General features: G+C 39.9%; 1 protein-coding gene across 1 annotated transcript; it reads right to left on the reverse strand.

Moving 5' to 3' along the window:
• Positions 1-700: 700 nt before the first annotated feature.
• Positions 701-17,257, reverse strand: LOC306863690 (myosin-7-like; the record flags this gene model as incomplete). The annotated part of the gene is made up of 37 exons (XM_079407189.1): positions 701-802; positions 1,117-1,251; positions 1,332-1,427; positions 1,504-1,608; positions 1,748-2,044; positions 2,150-2,353; positions 2,440-2,748; positions 2,886-3,010; positions 3,703-3,868; positions 3,964-4,147; positions 4,236-4,432; positions 4,512-4,630; positions 4,709-4,835; positions 4,946-5,335; positions 9,402-9,492; positions 9,590-9,735; positions 9,826-10,002; positions 10,090-10,332; positions 10,439-10,694; positions 10,779-10,915; positions 11,064-11,187; positions 11,349-11,554; positions 11,682-11,746; positions 11,873-12,170; positions 12,255-12,425; positions 13,294-13,443; positions 13,538-13,656; positions 13,751-13,889; positions 14,007-14,110; positions 14,215-14,313; positions 15,612-15,675; positions 15,752-15,844; positions 15,944-16,046; positions 16,144-16,171; positions 16,306-16,462; positions 16,542-16,685; positions 17,057-17,257. 37 exons carry the CDS (start codon positions 17,255-17,257, stop codon positions 782-784), a joined length of 5,790 nt encoding a protein of 1,929 aa, XP_079263315.1. The 3' UTR covers positions 701-781.
• Positions 17,258-17,627: the final 370 nt, after the last annotated feature.

Genomic DNA, 17,627 nt, shown 5'->3' on the forward strand with positions numbered 1-17,627 from the left:
TAAATATGTTTTACAGTATGTGTGTCAGAGGCTCCTCTCATATATAGCATGTGCTAAGCTTTATGGAACTCTTAATATAGCACAAGTGACAAGTGTTAAAATTGCCACTCTTTCTTCATCCTCTCAAGTGTTGAGTAACCCCCTCCCTTCCCAGACTCCTCCTTTATTCAACACGTCTGTCGGAGCCACTGCATCACCTTGAGCAACAACAGGCATTTGTCACATCCGTCCTACCCAGTGAGTAGTTCTGTACTGGACAGTTCACTCTTCTGAAACATTCATTTGGGACCATTAGAAAAGGTAAGTCAACTATATATATGTTTATCTACAGATTTTATATTGATTAGAATTTTTTATATGTACTGTACTATATTGTACTGTAACAGTATGACCATTTTTAATCACCTTTGCCATGAGTTAATGTTACTTCAAGTTTTGGGAGCTTGACCTGCATTATTGCAGATGATGTGGATTTAATTGCATACATTAATACATTTAACCACATAAACCAGAGCACCAAATAAATCTTGTTACAATGACAGTTTTTAGTAGTTAGCTGATGCCTGATTAAAAGGGTTTTAGCAAGTATTTGGACTCTATGCTTTGACTTTTGATATGTAAAGTTCTGTAAAAGTTCTGAGTTTACACCTGTAGTGACAATGCAATTTAGTTTTAAAATAACACAAATGTGGCAGAAGTTCAATTTGCATATTTCTTTATTCTATTTATCTAGAGACTAATGGATTCAAAGAGACACCAGATTTTGGAAGATGGGAGAACTTCATTCCTCATCATGTCCTTTCTGTTCAAGGGAGAGAAAATATGTAAGATTAATTTATCTTATTAGAAAGTATAATAAACTTTGCCCATGAAAATAGGGCACTAACAGGTCTCTCAATAAACTTGGCATTCAGGAGCTTTGCTTATCAAGGCTTTTGTGACAACAGCATATTATTTTCTAATTGAAAGTTATTGAAACATTTGTGGGTATGTTTACACAGTCATTTGTTAGTTCGTTTCCATTTTAATATTAGTTTTAGTTTATTTCAGTTAATGATAGTATGCATCACATCTGCCAAGTCAATTAACATTTGTATGCTGATAACAAACACTCACCTTAGAGCCAGTGTCTCTGCTTTTGGCTCTCAGCTTGTTGACCTGAGATTCAGCAATATCAGCCCTCTCCTCTGCCTCGTCCAGCTCATGCTGCAGCTTACGGAACTTGCCCAGATTAGAATTGGCCTGTTCCTCCTAATTAAAAACAAAAGGCTGTTGCAAAAACAATATGTAGAGCAGTATACGGTAAAGGAATGACCCAGAAATGAACTCACCGCCTCCTCAGCAGTTCTCTTGTAGGACTTGACCTTCAGCTGGAGTTTGTCAACAAGGTCTTGAAGGCGAGCCAGATTCTTACGATCTTCTTCAGTCTGTTAATAGACTTTTGATTATTTTTGGTCTGTGTGGTTTGAGGATGGGGATATCATATTGAAAAGAGAAAGTAACCTGGTAGGTGAGCTCCTTGATGCGTCTCTCATATTTACGGACTCCTTTCACAGACTCGCTCGCCTTTCTCTGTTCCAGCTCCACCTCGTTTTCCAGCTCTCTCACCTAACCAAACAAAAATTATTTCAAATATATCAATTATTTAGAAAGCTATTGATCTCTGAATCCAAATACTCATAAATAATAGTTATCTTCATGAAAGTGAATAGAAAACATTATTAAGAACTAAGTTTGAAAAACTAACCCTGGCTTCCAGTTTCTGGACCTGCTTCTTGCCTCCCTTCATGGCAATCTGCTCAGCTTCATCCAGACGGTGCTGCAGGTCTTTGATGGTCTGCTCCATGTTCTTCTTCATGCGCTCCAGATGAGCACTGGTGTCCTGCTCCTTCTTCAGTTCCTCTGCCATCATGGCAGCATCAGTGATGGCTTTCTTGGCTTTTTCCTCAGCATTCCTGCACTCCTGCACTGCCTCCTCAACCTCAGTCTGAAGCTGAGTATTATCTCCCTCCAGCTTCTTCTTCTGATTCAGCAGACTGGTGTTCTGAACATAGACAGCATTGACATTCATATAGTATCTAGATGATATTATGTACTAAGAGAGAGCTTGAAGTTTTTGTTAGTGTGAATATGTGGACATGTGTCATACCTGAGAATGTAGGAGCTGAACTCTTTCACTGACGTCCAGCAGTTCCTGCTCAGCCAGTTTCCTTCCTCTCTCAGTCTGTTCCACCAGGGATCTCAGCTCGTCCAGTTCAGCCTGCAGTAGATTGTTGCGTCTATCCACGATGGCGATGTTCTCTTTGAGATCATCATTACTGCGCAGAGCATCATCTAGCTGCAGTTGGGCATCCTGTGAAGGACAAGTTTTACAAATAAAAAGATTGCAGAATGTCATAAGATTTCAATTTTGTTTGACAAATTGTTAGTAAAGCATACTTTGAGATGTCCATGAAGACCCTTGAGTTGCTTCTGGGCTTCTGATGCCTGTCTGTTAGCCTGGCTGAGCTGAATCTCCATCTCATTGAGGTCTCCCTCCATCTTCTTCTTCAGTCTGAGAGCTTCATTCCTGCTGCGAGTCTCTGATTCAAGTGAGCTCTGCAGGGTATCAATCATTCTCTGCTGGTTCCTCTTGGACTGCTCCATCTCTTCATCTTTCTCAGACAGCTTACGTTCAATGTCTGCTTTGACCTGATTGAACTCCAGTTGAGCTCTAAGAATCTTTCCTTCTTCATGCTCAAGGGAACCCTGACAGATCAATTACATTATTATAAAAAGTCTGTTCGTGTCTATTAGCATGCCCCTCATTTTGTTCTTTTAAATAAATACACAGATAAAACAAAAAATCTCAACAATTACATATTCAGATAATACAACCAATATACCTCAGCCTCTTCCAAAGCTGCTTGAATTTCAGATTTTTCCTGCTCCAGCTGCTTACGAATTTTCTCTAGTTCATGAATGTTCTTTCCACTCTCACCAATTTGTTCAGTGAGATCAGCAATCTCCTCTATTTAATAAGCAAGGTAATAATGGTTAAAGGGATAGTTCACCCAAAAATGAAAATTATGTTATTAATTACTCACCCTTGTGTTGTTCCAAACCCGTAAGACCTCCGATCACCCTCGGAACACAATTTAAGATATTTTTGATGAAATCTGAGAGCTCTCTGACCCTCCCATAGACAGCAAGGGAACTACCACCATCAAGGCACAGAAAAGTACCAAGATGATCGACAAAGTAGTCCATGTGACATCAGTGGTTCAAGCTATGAGAATACTTTTTTTGCACAAAGAAATAGTAGTAGAGACGGAGATGTGGAATAAAGTCGTTATTGTGTTTTCTTTGCGCAAAAAAAAGTATTCTCGTATCTTCGTAGCATTACAGTTGAACCACTGATGTCACATGGAATACTTTGTCGATCATCTTGGTACTTTTCTGTGCCTTGACGGTGGTAGTTCCCTTGCTGCCTATGGGAGGGTCAGAGAGCCCTCAGATTTCATCAAAAATATCTTAAATTGTGTTCCAAAAATGAAAGAAGGTCTAACAGGTTTGGAACAACACGAGGGTTAGTATTAATAGTGTTAATTAATGACAGAATTTTCAGTTTTGGGTGAACTATCCCTTTAATACACAAAAAGTCAAGAAACATTCCATTTATGTGAGATGTGAAAGCTTAGATGAATAATATATCAAGGGCACCTTGGAGGTTCTTGTTTTCTCTCTTCATGGTTTCCAGATGATCCAGAGACTCCTCATAAGAGTTCTTCAGTTTGAACAGCTCAGTACTCAGAGATCTGGCCTCCTTCTGGGAGCTTTCCAGCTCACTCTGAGACTCCTCATATTTCTGCTTCCATTCAGCTAGGACCTGTTTGATAGTTTCAGAGACTTTGATTAGCTACCATTGGAGCTTGATGGAAACAGGAAGATTATTTATCTATACAGTAAGCATGTTTTATTCACCTTGTCAAAGTTTCTTTGCTTCTTGTCCAGAGCAGCAGCAGCAGCATTGGATCTCTCCACATCCACCATGAGATCTTCAATCTCATTTTGCAGCCTGTGTTTGGTCTTCTCCAGTGAGGAGCATTTAGCATTAACAGCTTCCACAGCTTCTTCTGCATCCTGCAAACGCTGAGCCAGCTTCTTCCTAAAAATGTTACAGAGAATCACTGCTTTACAGAGAGTTTTTGTGTTTACATAATTTTTGTAGATTTGTATGGGATTCCTGTTCATACTTGGCATCTTCCAGCTCCTCAGTTCTCTGGATGGCATCAGTTTCATACTTGGTTCTCCACTGAGCCACCTCAGAGTTTGCCTTGGACAGACTACGCTGCAGTTCAGCTTTGGCTTCTTGCTCCTCCTCATACTGCTCCCTTAGCAGATCAGCATCATGACGAGCAGACTGAACTGCATGGGCCAGGGCATTCTTAGCCTATAAGAATATCCAGTCAATTATACATAGAATTGTAATGGACAGCTGGTAATAAAACCATTTAAAAACTGAAATATACCTTAATTTCCTCCTCTAGTTGCCTCTTGAGGTCCTCAATCTGCTGAGTGTAGGACTGCTTGCCTCTTGTTAGCTGAGAGACCAAGGAATCCTTCTCTTCCAGCTGTCTAGAAAGCTCCCCTACACATAAGTATAACCATTACAGAAATGTGTCTAACAAATACACAAGATAAAGTAATACCTTATCAGAGTACACACCATTTTCAGTTTGTAGCTTAGCTTTTTGCATGGTAAAGTCATTGATGCTGCGCTGTCCTTCTTCATATTTTGTTCTGTATTCTGACATCTGGTCCTCAAGGGTCCTGCACATTTTTTCTAGGTTTGCCTGCATAGAATTTAAATGTAATAAATCAAGTTGAAAAAGTGTAATTCTTGAGCACACCTTAAGTAAGGAAAAGCAATTAAAAATTCTAACATGGGAATAGAATTTATCACCTTGGCCTTGGCAAGCTGTTCCATGTTGGAGACCACATCATCCAGTTCCAGTCTGAGTTCACTCTTCTCTTTCTCCAGCTTCTGCTTCACTCTCTGAAGGTTGTCGATCTGCTCTCCCAGATCAGCTACACTGTCGGCATGTTTCTTCCTCAGTGTAGCAGCGGTGGCCTCATGTTGCAGAGTGGCCTCTTCCAGGTCTCTGCGCAGTTTCTGTAACTCGGCTTCACGTTTCTTGTTCATCTCAATCTGGGCAGCAGTTGCTCCGCCAGCCTCCTCCAACCTCTCACTGATCTCCTCCAGTTCTCTGGACAGATCAGCTCTCTGTTTCTCAACTTTAGCACGAGCAGCTCTCTCAGCCTCCAGCTCTTCCTCAAGCTCTTCAATTCGGGCCTGGTAATGTAAAGAAAACCATAGTTAAAAGTTAGTATTCCTTACTGTCCACATTTACATTTATTCATTTAGCAGATGCTTTTATCCAAAGCGACTTACAATTGAGGAATACAATAAGCGATACATTATAAAGAGGCAAACAGACACAGGAAGTGCTTGTAATACAAAGTTCCAGGCATTGTTCCAAGCAAATGCTAGCTAGACAGGGAGAGGATAAAGAAAAAGAGCAAAGTTAAGAAAAGAGAGCAGAGAGTTAAGTTTTTTCAGTCAAGTGATGACGGAAGAGATGAGTTTTCAAGTGTCGCTTGAAAATTGTCAGGGATTCAGCATTCCGGATTGGGGTGGGAAGTTCATTCCACCAGCCAGGAATTGTGAATGAAAACGTTCTGGAAAGTGATTTTGTGCCTCTCTGTGATGGCACCACGAGGTGTCGTTCACTCGCAGATCTCAGAGTTCTGGAGGGGATGTAGTTTGTCATAAGTGAGTGGAAGTAGGAGGGTGCTGAGCCAGTGGCTGTTCTATATGCAAGCATCAGTGTCTTGAACTTGATGCGAGCTGCAACCGGGAGCCAGTGCAGGGAGATAAAGAGAGGTGTGACATGGGCCCTTTTGGGTTCGCTAAAGACAAGTCGTGCCGCTGCATTCTGAATCATCTGTAAAGGTTTAATTGTGCGTGATGGAAGTCCAGCTAGAAGATCATTGCAGTAGTCCAGTCTAGAAATGACAAGGGCCTGGACAAGAAGTTGTGCAGCATGCTGTGTAAGGAAGGGCCTGATCTTTTTGATGTTGTGCAATGCAAACCTGCAAGATCGAGTAGTTTTTGCAATGTGGTCTTTAAAAGTCAACTGGTCATCGAAAACTACACCAAGATTTCTGACTGAACTTGATGGGGTAATTGTCGATGAACCTATCTGGATGGTAAAAGCATGCTGTAGAGTTGGGGTGGCAGGGAAGACAAGAAGCTCAGTCTTTGCCAGGTTGAACTGTAGGTGATGGTCTTTCTTTCCCCTCCCCAGGCCACCTTGAAAGACCTACCATTGAGATAGGATTCAAACCAGCAAAATGGAATCCCTGTGATGCCCAGTGATGACAGGGTGGATAGGAGGATCTGATGATTAACAGTGTCAAAAGCAGCAGATAGATCCAACAGAATGAGAACTACAGTGTCAAAAGCAGCAGATAGATCCAACAGAATGAGAACTGATGACTTGGAATCGATCATTTCATCAACTTGGACCCCCACCGGGCATGGCAGGGGATTGGCCACATCACTGGACAGAATAACAGTAGTAGCCTAACCAACAGCAGTGCTTCAGAGGCAGAGCAGCTCAACCAGTTCTTCAGTCACTTTGAAGTGAAAAGAACTGGGACTACTATCAGTCAAGCTTCTGCTGCAAACAGCCAGACATTTGTCATTCAGCCTGCTGAGGTGATAAGGACTCTCTGTAAAATCAACACACGGAAAGCAGCTGGTCCGGATGGCATCCCAGGGCGCGTCCTCAGAGATTGTGCTGCAGAGCTGGGTGAGGTATTTACAGATATATTCAACCTTTCTCTGTTGAAGTGCACTGTTCTAACTTGCCTGAAGACATCCACAATAGTGCCAGTGCCAAAACAGGCTGCCATAACATCTCTCAGTGATTATAGACCTATTGCACGGACACCTGTAATCATGAAATGCCTGGAGAGACTGGTTCTGCATTACATCAAGGCTGCTCTGCCACTCATCTTGGACCCTCACCAGTATGCATACAGGGCCAACAGGTCAACAGATGATGCTATCTCCATTGCCCTCCACACTGTACTGTGCCATCTAGAACACCAAGGAACGTATGTACGGCTGTTGTTCTTGGACTTCAGTTCTGCTTTTAATACTATTTTACCTAGCAGATTGTTCTCCAAGATGTCTGATCTAGGCATTCAGCATAACATCTGCCTGTGGATCAAGGACTTTTTAACAGAGCGGCCACAATCAGTGAGAATGGGCCCACATAATTCCTCAACTTTGACAATCAGCACAGGAGTCCCACAGGGATGTGTTTTAAGCCCGTTTCTCTATTCTCTGTATACACATGACTGTATACCATTGTATAATACCAACACCATTATCAAATTCGCAGACGATACGACTGCCTACAGGCGATGAGTCTGTCAACAGAGAGGAGATAAAGAGGCTGGTGGGGTGGTGCACGGAGAACAATCTGTCCCTGAACATCATGAAAACAAAAGAACTCATTATTGATTTCAGAAGGAAACAGGATGTACATACACCATTGTATATCAACAAGGAGATGGTGGAGAGAGTGTCCAGTTTTAAATTCCTGGGTACACACATCTCAGAGGAATTCACATGGACGATAAACATCACGACACTAGTTAAGAAGGCACAGAAGCGGCTATACTTTTAAAGAATGCTCAGGAAGGTAAACCTGTCACAGCGGCTCTTGTTGTCATTCTACCGTTGCTCCATCGAGTGTGTCCTCACACATGCTATGCTGGCGTGGTACGGAAGTAGCTCTGCTGCTTATGAAAAGGCTTTGCAGGGAGTTATCAAGACTGCGCAGAACATCACAAAACAACAGCTGCCTGCCCTGGACGACATTTTTGCCTCCCGCTGTCTGCAGAAAATACACAATATTTTGAAGGACTCGTATCACCCTGCACATAACTTATTTGAACTGTTGCCATCTGGGAAACGGTACAGGTCTATCAAAACACGTACCACAAGATTCATTAATAGTTTTTATCCTAAAGCTATAACCATACTGAACACTGAACTGAAAATACATTCTTGACATGTAAGAAGAATCAATCATGTGCAATTATATTGAGCATTGAGCATTTTATTTCACTCAGCACTGTGAAAATTATTATATTATTTTTCCTTACGTGTAACGCGTTTTATTTTATTTTATTTTTTTATAATTTGTAGCTGGATACGTTGGTATATTTATAATTTAGTTGTATGTAAAGTACAATGACAATAAACAACAATCTCAATCAGCTTTTGCAATCCGCAAGGTTTCGGTGACAGAGTAGCGCAGTCTCAGTTGAATGTCCACATCTGAAACCCGATTTGTTAGCATCCAGTAGGTTATTCTTTGACAGAAATGAGGATAACTGGTTGAAAACAGCTCACTCAAGTGTTTTCGCTATGAATGGAAGGAGAGAGACAGGTCTGTAGCTATCTGTAAGTGAAGTGTTTAATGTAGCTTTTTTGAGCAGTGGGGTTACCCGAGCCTACTTGAATGCAGTTGGGAAGGTGCCTGTAAGTGTGAGTGCTGGTAAGAGTATAGGAGAGATAGCTTGGAGAAGGTGTGAGGGGATTGGGTCTAGAGGACATGTTGTAGGATGGCTGGAGAGGAGAAGTTTGGATACTTCTGCCTCAGTGAGGGGGCAGAAAGAGAAGAGGGGAGTTTTAGCAGTAGATGTGGTTGGTTTGAGTTCCTGTGTGTGTGGAGCTGAAAATTGGCTGCTGATTGACCTAGTTTTGTTTGTGAAGAATGTGGCAAAGTCATCGGCTGTTAAGGAGGTGGTGGGGGACAGAGGAGATAGTTGAATGCTTTAAAGAGATTGCGTGTGTAAGATGCGCTGTTGATCTTGTTGTGGCAGTATGAAGCCTTGGCAGTGTGGACTTCAGCAGAGAAAGATGAAAGCAGAGACCGATAGATACTCAGGTCTGACAGATCTTTTGATTTGTTCCATTTTCTCTCAGCTGCCCTGAGTTTGGAGCGATGTTCACGAAGAACATCAGATAACCAGGGGTTAGAGGGGGCAGCACGAGCTGGCCTGAGAAATGGGTCGGTGAGGGAAGAGAGGAGGACACTACAGAGGAAAGATGTGAGGGTGAAAGGGAACGAAGGTTTCGTCTAAAGGTAACTTACACAATTGCGTGTGTAAATTAAGTCCAGTTGGCTGCCAGATTTGTGAGCGCTTGTGGTGGTAAGGCGTTTTAAGTCAAATTATGCTAGGAGTGAATGGAAATTTGCAGCATAAGGCTTGTTCAAATGAATATTGAAGTCACCAATGTCCAACTATCCATCTTTATAAGAATGTATCAAGTTTACCTGCAACTCTTTCAGTTTCTTCTGGAGTTGGGCTGCCATTGCCTGCTCATCTTCAATCCTGCTACTGAGCTGGCTGATCTCAAAATCTTTCCTGTGTTTCAGAAAATATTTGATAAAATATATTAACAAGGACTCAGATAGTGATTTGCTTTCTTGTATAATCATTTCACCCTCTGTGTAAAACACACTTTTTAATCCTCTCTTCCAGTTGTTGTTTGTCATTTTCCAGGTCCATCACACTCTCTTGGGTCAACTTCAAGTCTCCCTCGAGCTTCCTCTTTGCCCTCTCCAGATCCATACGAAGCTTCTTTTCCTGTTCCAGGGAACCCTCAAGCTGGAATGACAATATTTTGTTCAGCATTTTCTTTCATAGTAACTGTCATGCTTTTTTCATGTACAATGGAATTGTCAACAAACTACTCACATCGTCCACTTGTTGCTCCAGCTTGGCTTTGGCTTTAGTGAGAGTGTTGACTTTGTCTTCCTCACTCTGGAGGTCATCTAGTGTTTGCTGATGGGCCTCCTGCAGAGCTTTCTTCTCCTTGGTCAGCTTAGCGATGATCTCGTCCAAAGCTGCCATCTCTTCTGTCAGGTTTTTAACCTGTAGAATTGTGTAATTGTGTGTCATTGGTGGACTCCTACCGAACAATCTCTTGCATCTCTAACATGTTCAGTGTTGAAAACTGACCTTGTTCTCAGTGGCGTGTTTCTCTTTCTCCACTTTGGCCAGAGTGAGCTCAAGATCATCAATGTCCTTCTTGAGCTCAGAACATTCATCCTCCAGCTTTCGTTTCTTTGCAGTCAGCTCAGCATTCATTTCCTCTTCATCCTCCAGTCTCTCAGTCAGCTCTTTGGTTTTAGCCTCAAGCTGGATCTTGCTCTTGATCAGACCCTCACATCTCTCCTCAGCATCGCAAAGATTGTCTTGCTCCTGTTTATTTAGAGACATAAAATGTCATTTTATCTGCATATCTTTAAAAATCATTAGTCATTGATATTAACACAATCACAAACTCATCAAAAGCTTGTAAACTCACAGCTTGAACTTGAAGTTGTAGGTCGTTCTTCTCTTGGAGAAGAGAAACCATCTTTTCTTCAAGCTCTTTTCTACGGGCTTCAGATTTGGCATAAGCCTCCTTTAACTTCAGGAATTCATCCTTCATGTTGGCCATTTCTTTCTCCGCTTCAGCAGATCTCAGAAGCGGTTTGATCTTGAAGTAGAGCTTCATCCAGGGCCAATTCTTAACACCCATGAAGGCACGTACGTTCCACTGGATAACAAGCAAGGCATCTCTGCAATGTGACAAGCATTTTCATATATTTTACATTAAGTGTACAAGTGGCTTTCTTCTGTAAATTAATAGCCTAAAGCTGTACCTGCGGTCAACAATCTTCTGGAACTCAATTCTTGAGAGAAGACCACGAGCTCTAGCCTGAATATTTGTGATGATGAGAGCAAGGCGGTCATCTCGCATCTCTTCAAGAGCACCTAGCAGACCAGCCTTGAAGAACACCTTTGGGAATAAGAAGGGTGTCAATTTATTTAGTCTTACATTATGCAAGTAATTATTCTATGCATGGCAATGTCAAATTGCTTCATTCTCCAATGTTTTTGTAATTTACGTTTTCACATAACCTGAATAAGACATTTTATTAGGGTACCTTAGTATGTCCAAACTTGTACTGGTTATGGTCAATATCCAAAGATCCTAACAACTTCTCAGCTCCTTTCCTGCTGTCTATGAATTGACCCTCTGGGATGGCAGCAGGGTTCAGGATACGATATCTGTTATTGTATAACAGTTGGATAATATTTTGTATTTTTGGTAAATATATTGATTGTGTAGAAATGTGTCCACCCTGGTTGCATAATTTGCAACTGTATTGTAAGTCAGTAATTTTTTGACCCAGATGCAACTTATGTCTTGTATTCATAAGTGAATGTACCTCTGCTTGAAATCTCCATACAGGATCCTGTTGGGAAATCCCTTTCTGCAGATTCTGATGCCCTCCAGCACACCGTTACAGCGCAGCTGGTGCATGACCAGAGGATTCTCCATCGCTCCAGGAGTCTTAGTCTCATTAGGGATGATGCAGCGCACAAAGTGAGGGTGAGTTTGCCTCAAGTTGGTCATCAGCTTGTTCAGGTTCTCCTGTGGATAGATATTATCCATCATTTTGCCAACATATATTTAGATTGTTTTAAGATATTAAGAAACCAAGTCATACTAAAAGATTAGTTTCAATATGACTCTGTGTAAAAGGCACTGTGTATGTTACCCTGTGAAGGGCAGACACCGTCTGGAAAGAAGAGCCCTTTTTCTTTTTCTCCTTTCCTTTGCCACCTCCTCCGCCGCCCTCCGTGGCTGTTTAAAGAAAAAAAAAAATCTTAAAATTAACCTCACATTAAATCCTTATTTGTCTTGACTTTTTCTCCCTTTGGCATCAACAAAACACACCTGATTCAGCACCAGCGTAGTTAGCAAACAGGTTAGACAGCAGTTTCATGGTGGATTTCTGATAGAGGCCCACAACAGTCTCATTAAGAGGGTCCTTATTCTTCACCAGCCAGTTATTGATGTTGTAGTCCACAGTGCCAGCGTAGTGAACCAGGGAGAAATGGGCCTCTGGTTTACCCTTGACAATCCTGGGCTTCTGGAAGTTGTTTGATTTCCCCAAATGGTTGTCATAAAGCTTAGATTTGAATGTTGTATCACTGGCTTTGGGAAACATGCACTCCTCTTCAAGGATGGACATGATACCCATGGGCTAGCAAACAATAGAGCGAGGAGTTTGAAATTAGCTGAGCAGTGTTGATCCAACAACTGATATCTCTAAAATTTTAAAACTCACCTTTTCAATGAGATCAATACAAGCTTGCAAGTCCATGCCAAAGTCAATGAACTCCCACTCAATACCCTCCTTCTTGTATTCCTCTTGCTCCAACACAAACATGTGGTGGTTGAAGAACTGCTGCAACTTCTCATTAGTGAAGTTGATGCACAGCTGCTCAAAGGTGTTGAACTAGAACAGATTAGCAGTGTTTTCAACATGCGTAGAAAACATATAGCCACAGAGTGACACATTGTTATTTTTTAATGTAGTGTTGAGAAGCCACAGTTTATGCAAATTTATCTGTATATAATGTATTTCCAATTGCCAATGTCCTCCTAAAAAATGACTAAATGTATATCAAACATACACAATTTAAAATGAACAGTTCTAGAATAATGGATCAAAAACATTCTTGGCACGTTTTATTTAGGCAAGTATATACAGTACACATGTTTGCCCCATAATACACTTTCTATAAGACCACCCCCTCTCCTATTACCACCTGATTATAGCACTTAAAACCTGGAAAAGTCAGATTTTCATGATATGTCACCTTTAAGTTAGATTGACTTCCCATGGCATGTTGAATTACAACATTCTGTCAAACTATAGCCTATAAGTGCCTACGTAAAGTCATTTTTAAAGTTTATTTTTGTAAAACTGGACTACTGTAATTCCTTGTATGTGGGTGTGAGCCAATCGCTGTTAACTCGCTTACAATTAGTGCAGTATGCTGCTGCTAGATTGTTGATGGGTATTCGTAAACACCATCATATAGCACTTATTTAGCTTCTTTACATTGGCTTCCAATTCATTACAGGGTTGATTTTAAATAATTTTTATTAGCTGTTGTAAGTTTGTTATTTTATCCTTAGTTGATTGTACAGCACATTTGTCAACCTTGCGTTATTTTAATTGTGCTCTATAAATAAACTAAAAAACAAACAAATAATATAAGATACATTATATATTCCCTCTCCCCAGTGTTCAAACCAAAACAACACCATTGGTCTAGATTCAGAAGAGTGACTAATAGGAAACAAAATCAAATACTCACATCAAAGATCTCAAATCCAGCAATGTCCAGCACACCAATGAAGTACTGGCGAGGCTGTTTGGTGTCCAGGGATTGGTTGATTCTCACAACCATCCAGAGGAACATCTTCTCGTACACGGATTTGGAAAGAGCTCCCATAGCATAGTACACCTATCCAAGATAATACATTAAAATGATATAGCAACATTTGTTTTTTATGGTTATGTTAATGATGAAGGGATGTTAACCAAGAAGTAGTCTCCACCTGCTGGACATTCTGTCCCTTGGTGACCCACTCATTTCCTACTTTAACTCTCGGGTGGCACAGAGCCTTGATGAGATCAGCAGAGTTCAGGCCCATCAGATAAGCTGACTTATCAGCATCTGTCAATAATAAAAATGGTTGACGTTAAGGAATCTTCTATCTACCAATATCCAACCAACGCATCATATGTCAGCGTTTTCTCCTAATACTGACCCTCAGTCCCATCAGCCTCTGCCTGTTCCTCTCGTTGCTTCTGCTTGAACTTCATGTTGCCGTAGTGCATGATGGCACCAATCAGCTTGTAGATGCTGTTCTTCTCCTCTTGGGTGAAGCCCAGCACATCAAATGCTTCCTATAGTAGATTTATCATAATATAATTGATGCCTCATATTCTAGTTTGTATTGTCAGTAAAATTTATCTTAAAAAGATTATTAAATGGAATTCATTGCTATTTTTGTGGTAACACACATCTGTGGCCATCAGCTCGTCAGAATCATCAATAGAAGTCACTTGCGTCTCTCCTTGAGAGATGAAGGCATAATCATAAGGGTTTGCTGTGATCAGCAGCATCTCTGAGAGAAAAGACACAGATAGACAATATGATTTAATACATTTTTGTTGTAAAACTTTCATGAACACAATTATAGCTGTTTGGTTTTAACACATTTTTGCCCACCTAATAGCTCCGGTTTCTTCTGAGACAGGATCTGGTAGAAGATGTGGTAGTCTCTCTCAGCCTTGAGCTGGAAAGTCACACGAGACTTCTCCAGAAGATCTGTTCATATAGGATTCACAAAATAAGCATTGTATCTAAATGGGGACATTCCATAGACTAATGCAGGTCATCTTACATGTCAGTTGATTGTGATGAACATTAAGCAACATCTGATGTAGCCAATACAGTGCAGTTAAAATACCCCTAAAAATATTGGGATAAAATTGTCCCTGTATAAGTTTTTGTCTCATATTTATTTCATGATTTAGTTAAGCAATATAACATGAGCAACAAGTGCAATAACACAAGACTGCTGTTTTTCCCGAATAACACAAGTGCAAATGCAAAACTGATTTTATACAACAGTTCAATAATTAAACTTATATTGTGTTTTATTTTAGACAGAATATTGTCTGTTTTTGCTCAATTTTACCAATGACAATATTACCTATAAAATACATAACTGAATGAATGAATGATTCAAAGACTCATTGAGCCATTTACCGCTACCTATACTGGCAGTTTTAGTGATTCACTTAGAGTATCATTTCATTTAAAAATAATTTCATATTTCCATATTAATAAAAATAAATAAAGGGATAGTTTGTCTAAAAATTTAAATTCTGTCATTATTTCCTCACCATCAAGTCATTTCAAACTTGTATGACTTTCTTTCTTTTGCGGAACATAAAAGAAGATATTTTGAAGATTGTTGGCAACCAAACTGTTTTGGATACCATTGACTTCCATTGTATGAACAACAACAACAAAATTATCAATTTATCTTCTTTTATATTCCACAGGTAATTTCTCAGCCAAATTTGATGTGCGTTTAATTTGCTATTAATTAGATCAATTAATCGCCACATTGTGTTAGAGTAAAATCTTAATCGCTTGACAGGCCCAATAAATAAATGCATGTAATTTCTTTTAGTAATTTTTGTTTTGTTATCACGAGTGCAGGGCTAAATGTTATTAGCTTTATGTGTTTGTTGCTTGTTTCACTGTGAAACTCTTTGTGCTTGCATTTTGGCCAGGACTCCCTGGAAGAAGAGATTTTACATCTCTATAGGACTATCCTGGTAAAATAAAGGATGAATAATATAATTATTATTATCTTTCAACTAGCTCTGACAGAAAACTTTCTGCATTTGTAGAATTAATAAAACAACAACAACTTTATTTATATATTTAGACAGGCAAATTAAGACATTCCCAAGTGCCCTATATAGCTCATTTCTGGGCACAAATTTGTCCCTAAAATATGCTTTGTCCCTGAAGTGGGTACACACACATATCACAGAGTAGGAGTCATAAATATTTAAATAAACCAATAAATAATCAAAGATGTTTCTTACAAGTCTCAATATCAGCAGACGCTAGCTTGCCACTGGCAGCAAAGTGGATCCTGATAAACTTGCCCTGTTCGAAAGGAATATTGTCTTTTAATACGGTGGAAAAATGAACACGATTTGTAACTTAAATGTTGTCTACTCACAAAGCGAGATGAGTTGTCATTTCTGATGGTCTTGGCATTGCCAAAGGCCTCAAGAGCAGGATTACACTGGATGATTTGATCCTCCAGGGTTCCCTAGAAAACACAGCATTTGAAATGTGTGTATGATGAATGGCAATCATACAAAATGGCAGTACAATAATTTCATTTTGAATTCAGATCTCCACAATTTACCTTCTTATCATTGGTCTCCTTCTTTGTAGGACTAGCAGCGATGCTGGCAAAGTACTGAATGACTCTCTTGGTGTTCACAGTCTTTCCAGCACCGGATTCTCCACTGTTAACATAAACCAGTCTTAGAAATCTATTAAGAATCCATTCATAAAAATGTAACAAATAAACTCTAAAAAATAATCTAAAACACAAAGTCTTACGTGATAAGAATAGACTGGTTTTCTCTGTCTGTAAAAGCAAAAATTAAAATTATAATTATTAATGTAATATGCATGAACTTATTAACTGATTTTTACTGACATATAGCTTGTGCTGTTTTTGGCTGTATATAAAATATTTAAAGTACTGTCACGTAGACGCACCTGACAGCATGTACTGGTAGGCGTTGTCAGAGATGGAGAAGATGTGAGGAGGAGCTTCACTCCTCTTCTTTCCTCTGTAGGCAGTGACAACTTCCTGGTTGTACACCGGCAGCCACTTGTAGGGGTTGACAGTGACACAGAAGAGCCCAGAGTAGGTCTGTAAGAGATTCACAGCAGGTTCAGATCTGCTTATATGTGATAAAGTGAATCTGTGAGTGTTTTAAGACTCTACTCACGTAGATCATCCAGGCTGCGTAACGCTCTTTGAGGTTAAACAGCACAGCGGGCTCGTGCAGGAAGGTGAACATCGCCATGTCCTCAATTTTATCAAACTTTGGCGGGTTCTGAGGGTGAACATCAATCTCCTTCACAGTTACGGTCTGTGGGGAGATCAGTTTTTTGACAGTCAAACTAGTGTCACAGTGTCTGTACTTTTTTTTTGTACACCATCAGGATTGCTTTCATTTATGTTTTATTTATCAGATAGATTTAACCATAGTAACTTACAAGAATAATAGTTACATAATTAGAATTCATTAGATTGTGGGGCAATTTTAATAAAAAACAAACTCAAGACAAAGAGGATTTAGGAGAGGGTCAAAGACGTTAAGGTGTCCACATCAAAAGAAATTTAGATTTTTGATATATACTGTGTAATATATATATATATATATATAAATAAAACTCACAATATTAATTAAAATCCATTTGATTATTCACAATACGACTGCTGAAGCTTATTAAAACTTACCGCTCCCTTTGAAGTCTCACAGGTGACTTTATCACCATCTCGACTGATAATAGATGCTTTAAGAAACTCCTCTTCAGCATCAGGAACGAAACATGCTTTCTTCATGTCGAAGGGGCGTGTTTGAGCCTCCAGACGCTCGATGTCCGACTTCCTGAGGAACGGAGCAGCAGCTCCAAACTCTGCCATATGGGCATCCCCCATCTTTCACTGATCTGTTGATTACAACCAAACTTAATTTGACATGATCATAATTTTATTAAGTGATATGACCAATTTTCAAATTATGTAAATGATTTCAAATTAAGTACATAAACATTATCTTGTTAAGTAGGACTAAAAGCTACTTACTTCCACTGTTCTGTTCTTCAGAGACAGATGTTCAAAGCTGTAGTTCCACACAAAAGAAAGATTTCTACTACTGACCACCAAATACTCAAACCCAAATGACTACAATAAAACAATAGTACCAGACAATGCAGTTCCTCCTCTCTGTTGTAGAGTCAGTGATACTATGACCTACTATGAAACTATTGACCACAAATTTGAAGTTAATCTCTTGTAGGAATCACAG

The sequence above is a fragment of the Barbus barbus genome (assembly GCF_936440315.1).
Source record: "Barbus barbus genome assembly, chromosome: 44".
Lineage (NCBI taxonomy): Eukaryota > Metazoa > Chordata > Actinopteri > Cypriniformes > Cyprinidae > Barbus > Barbus barbus.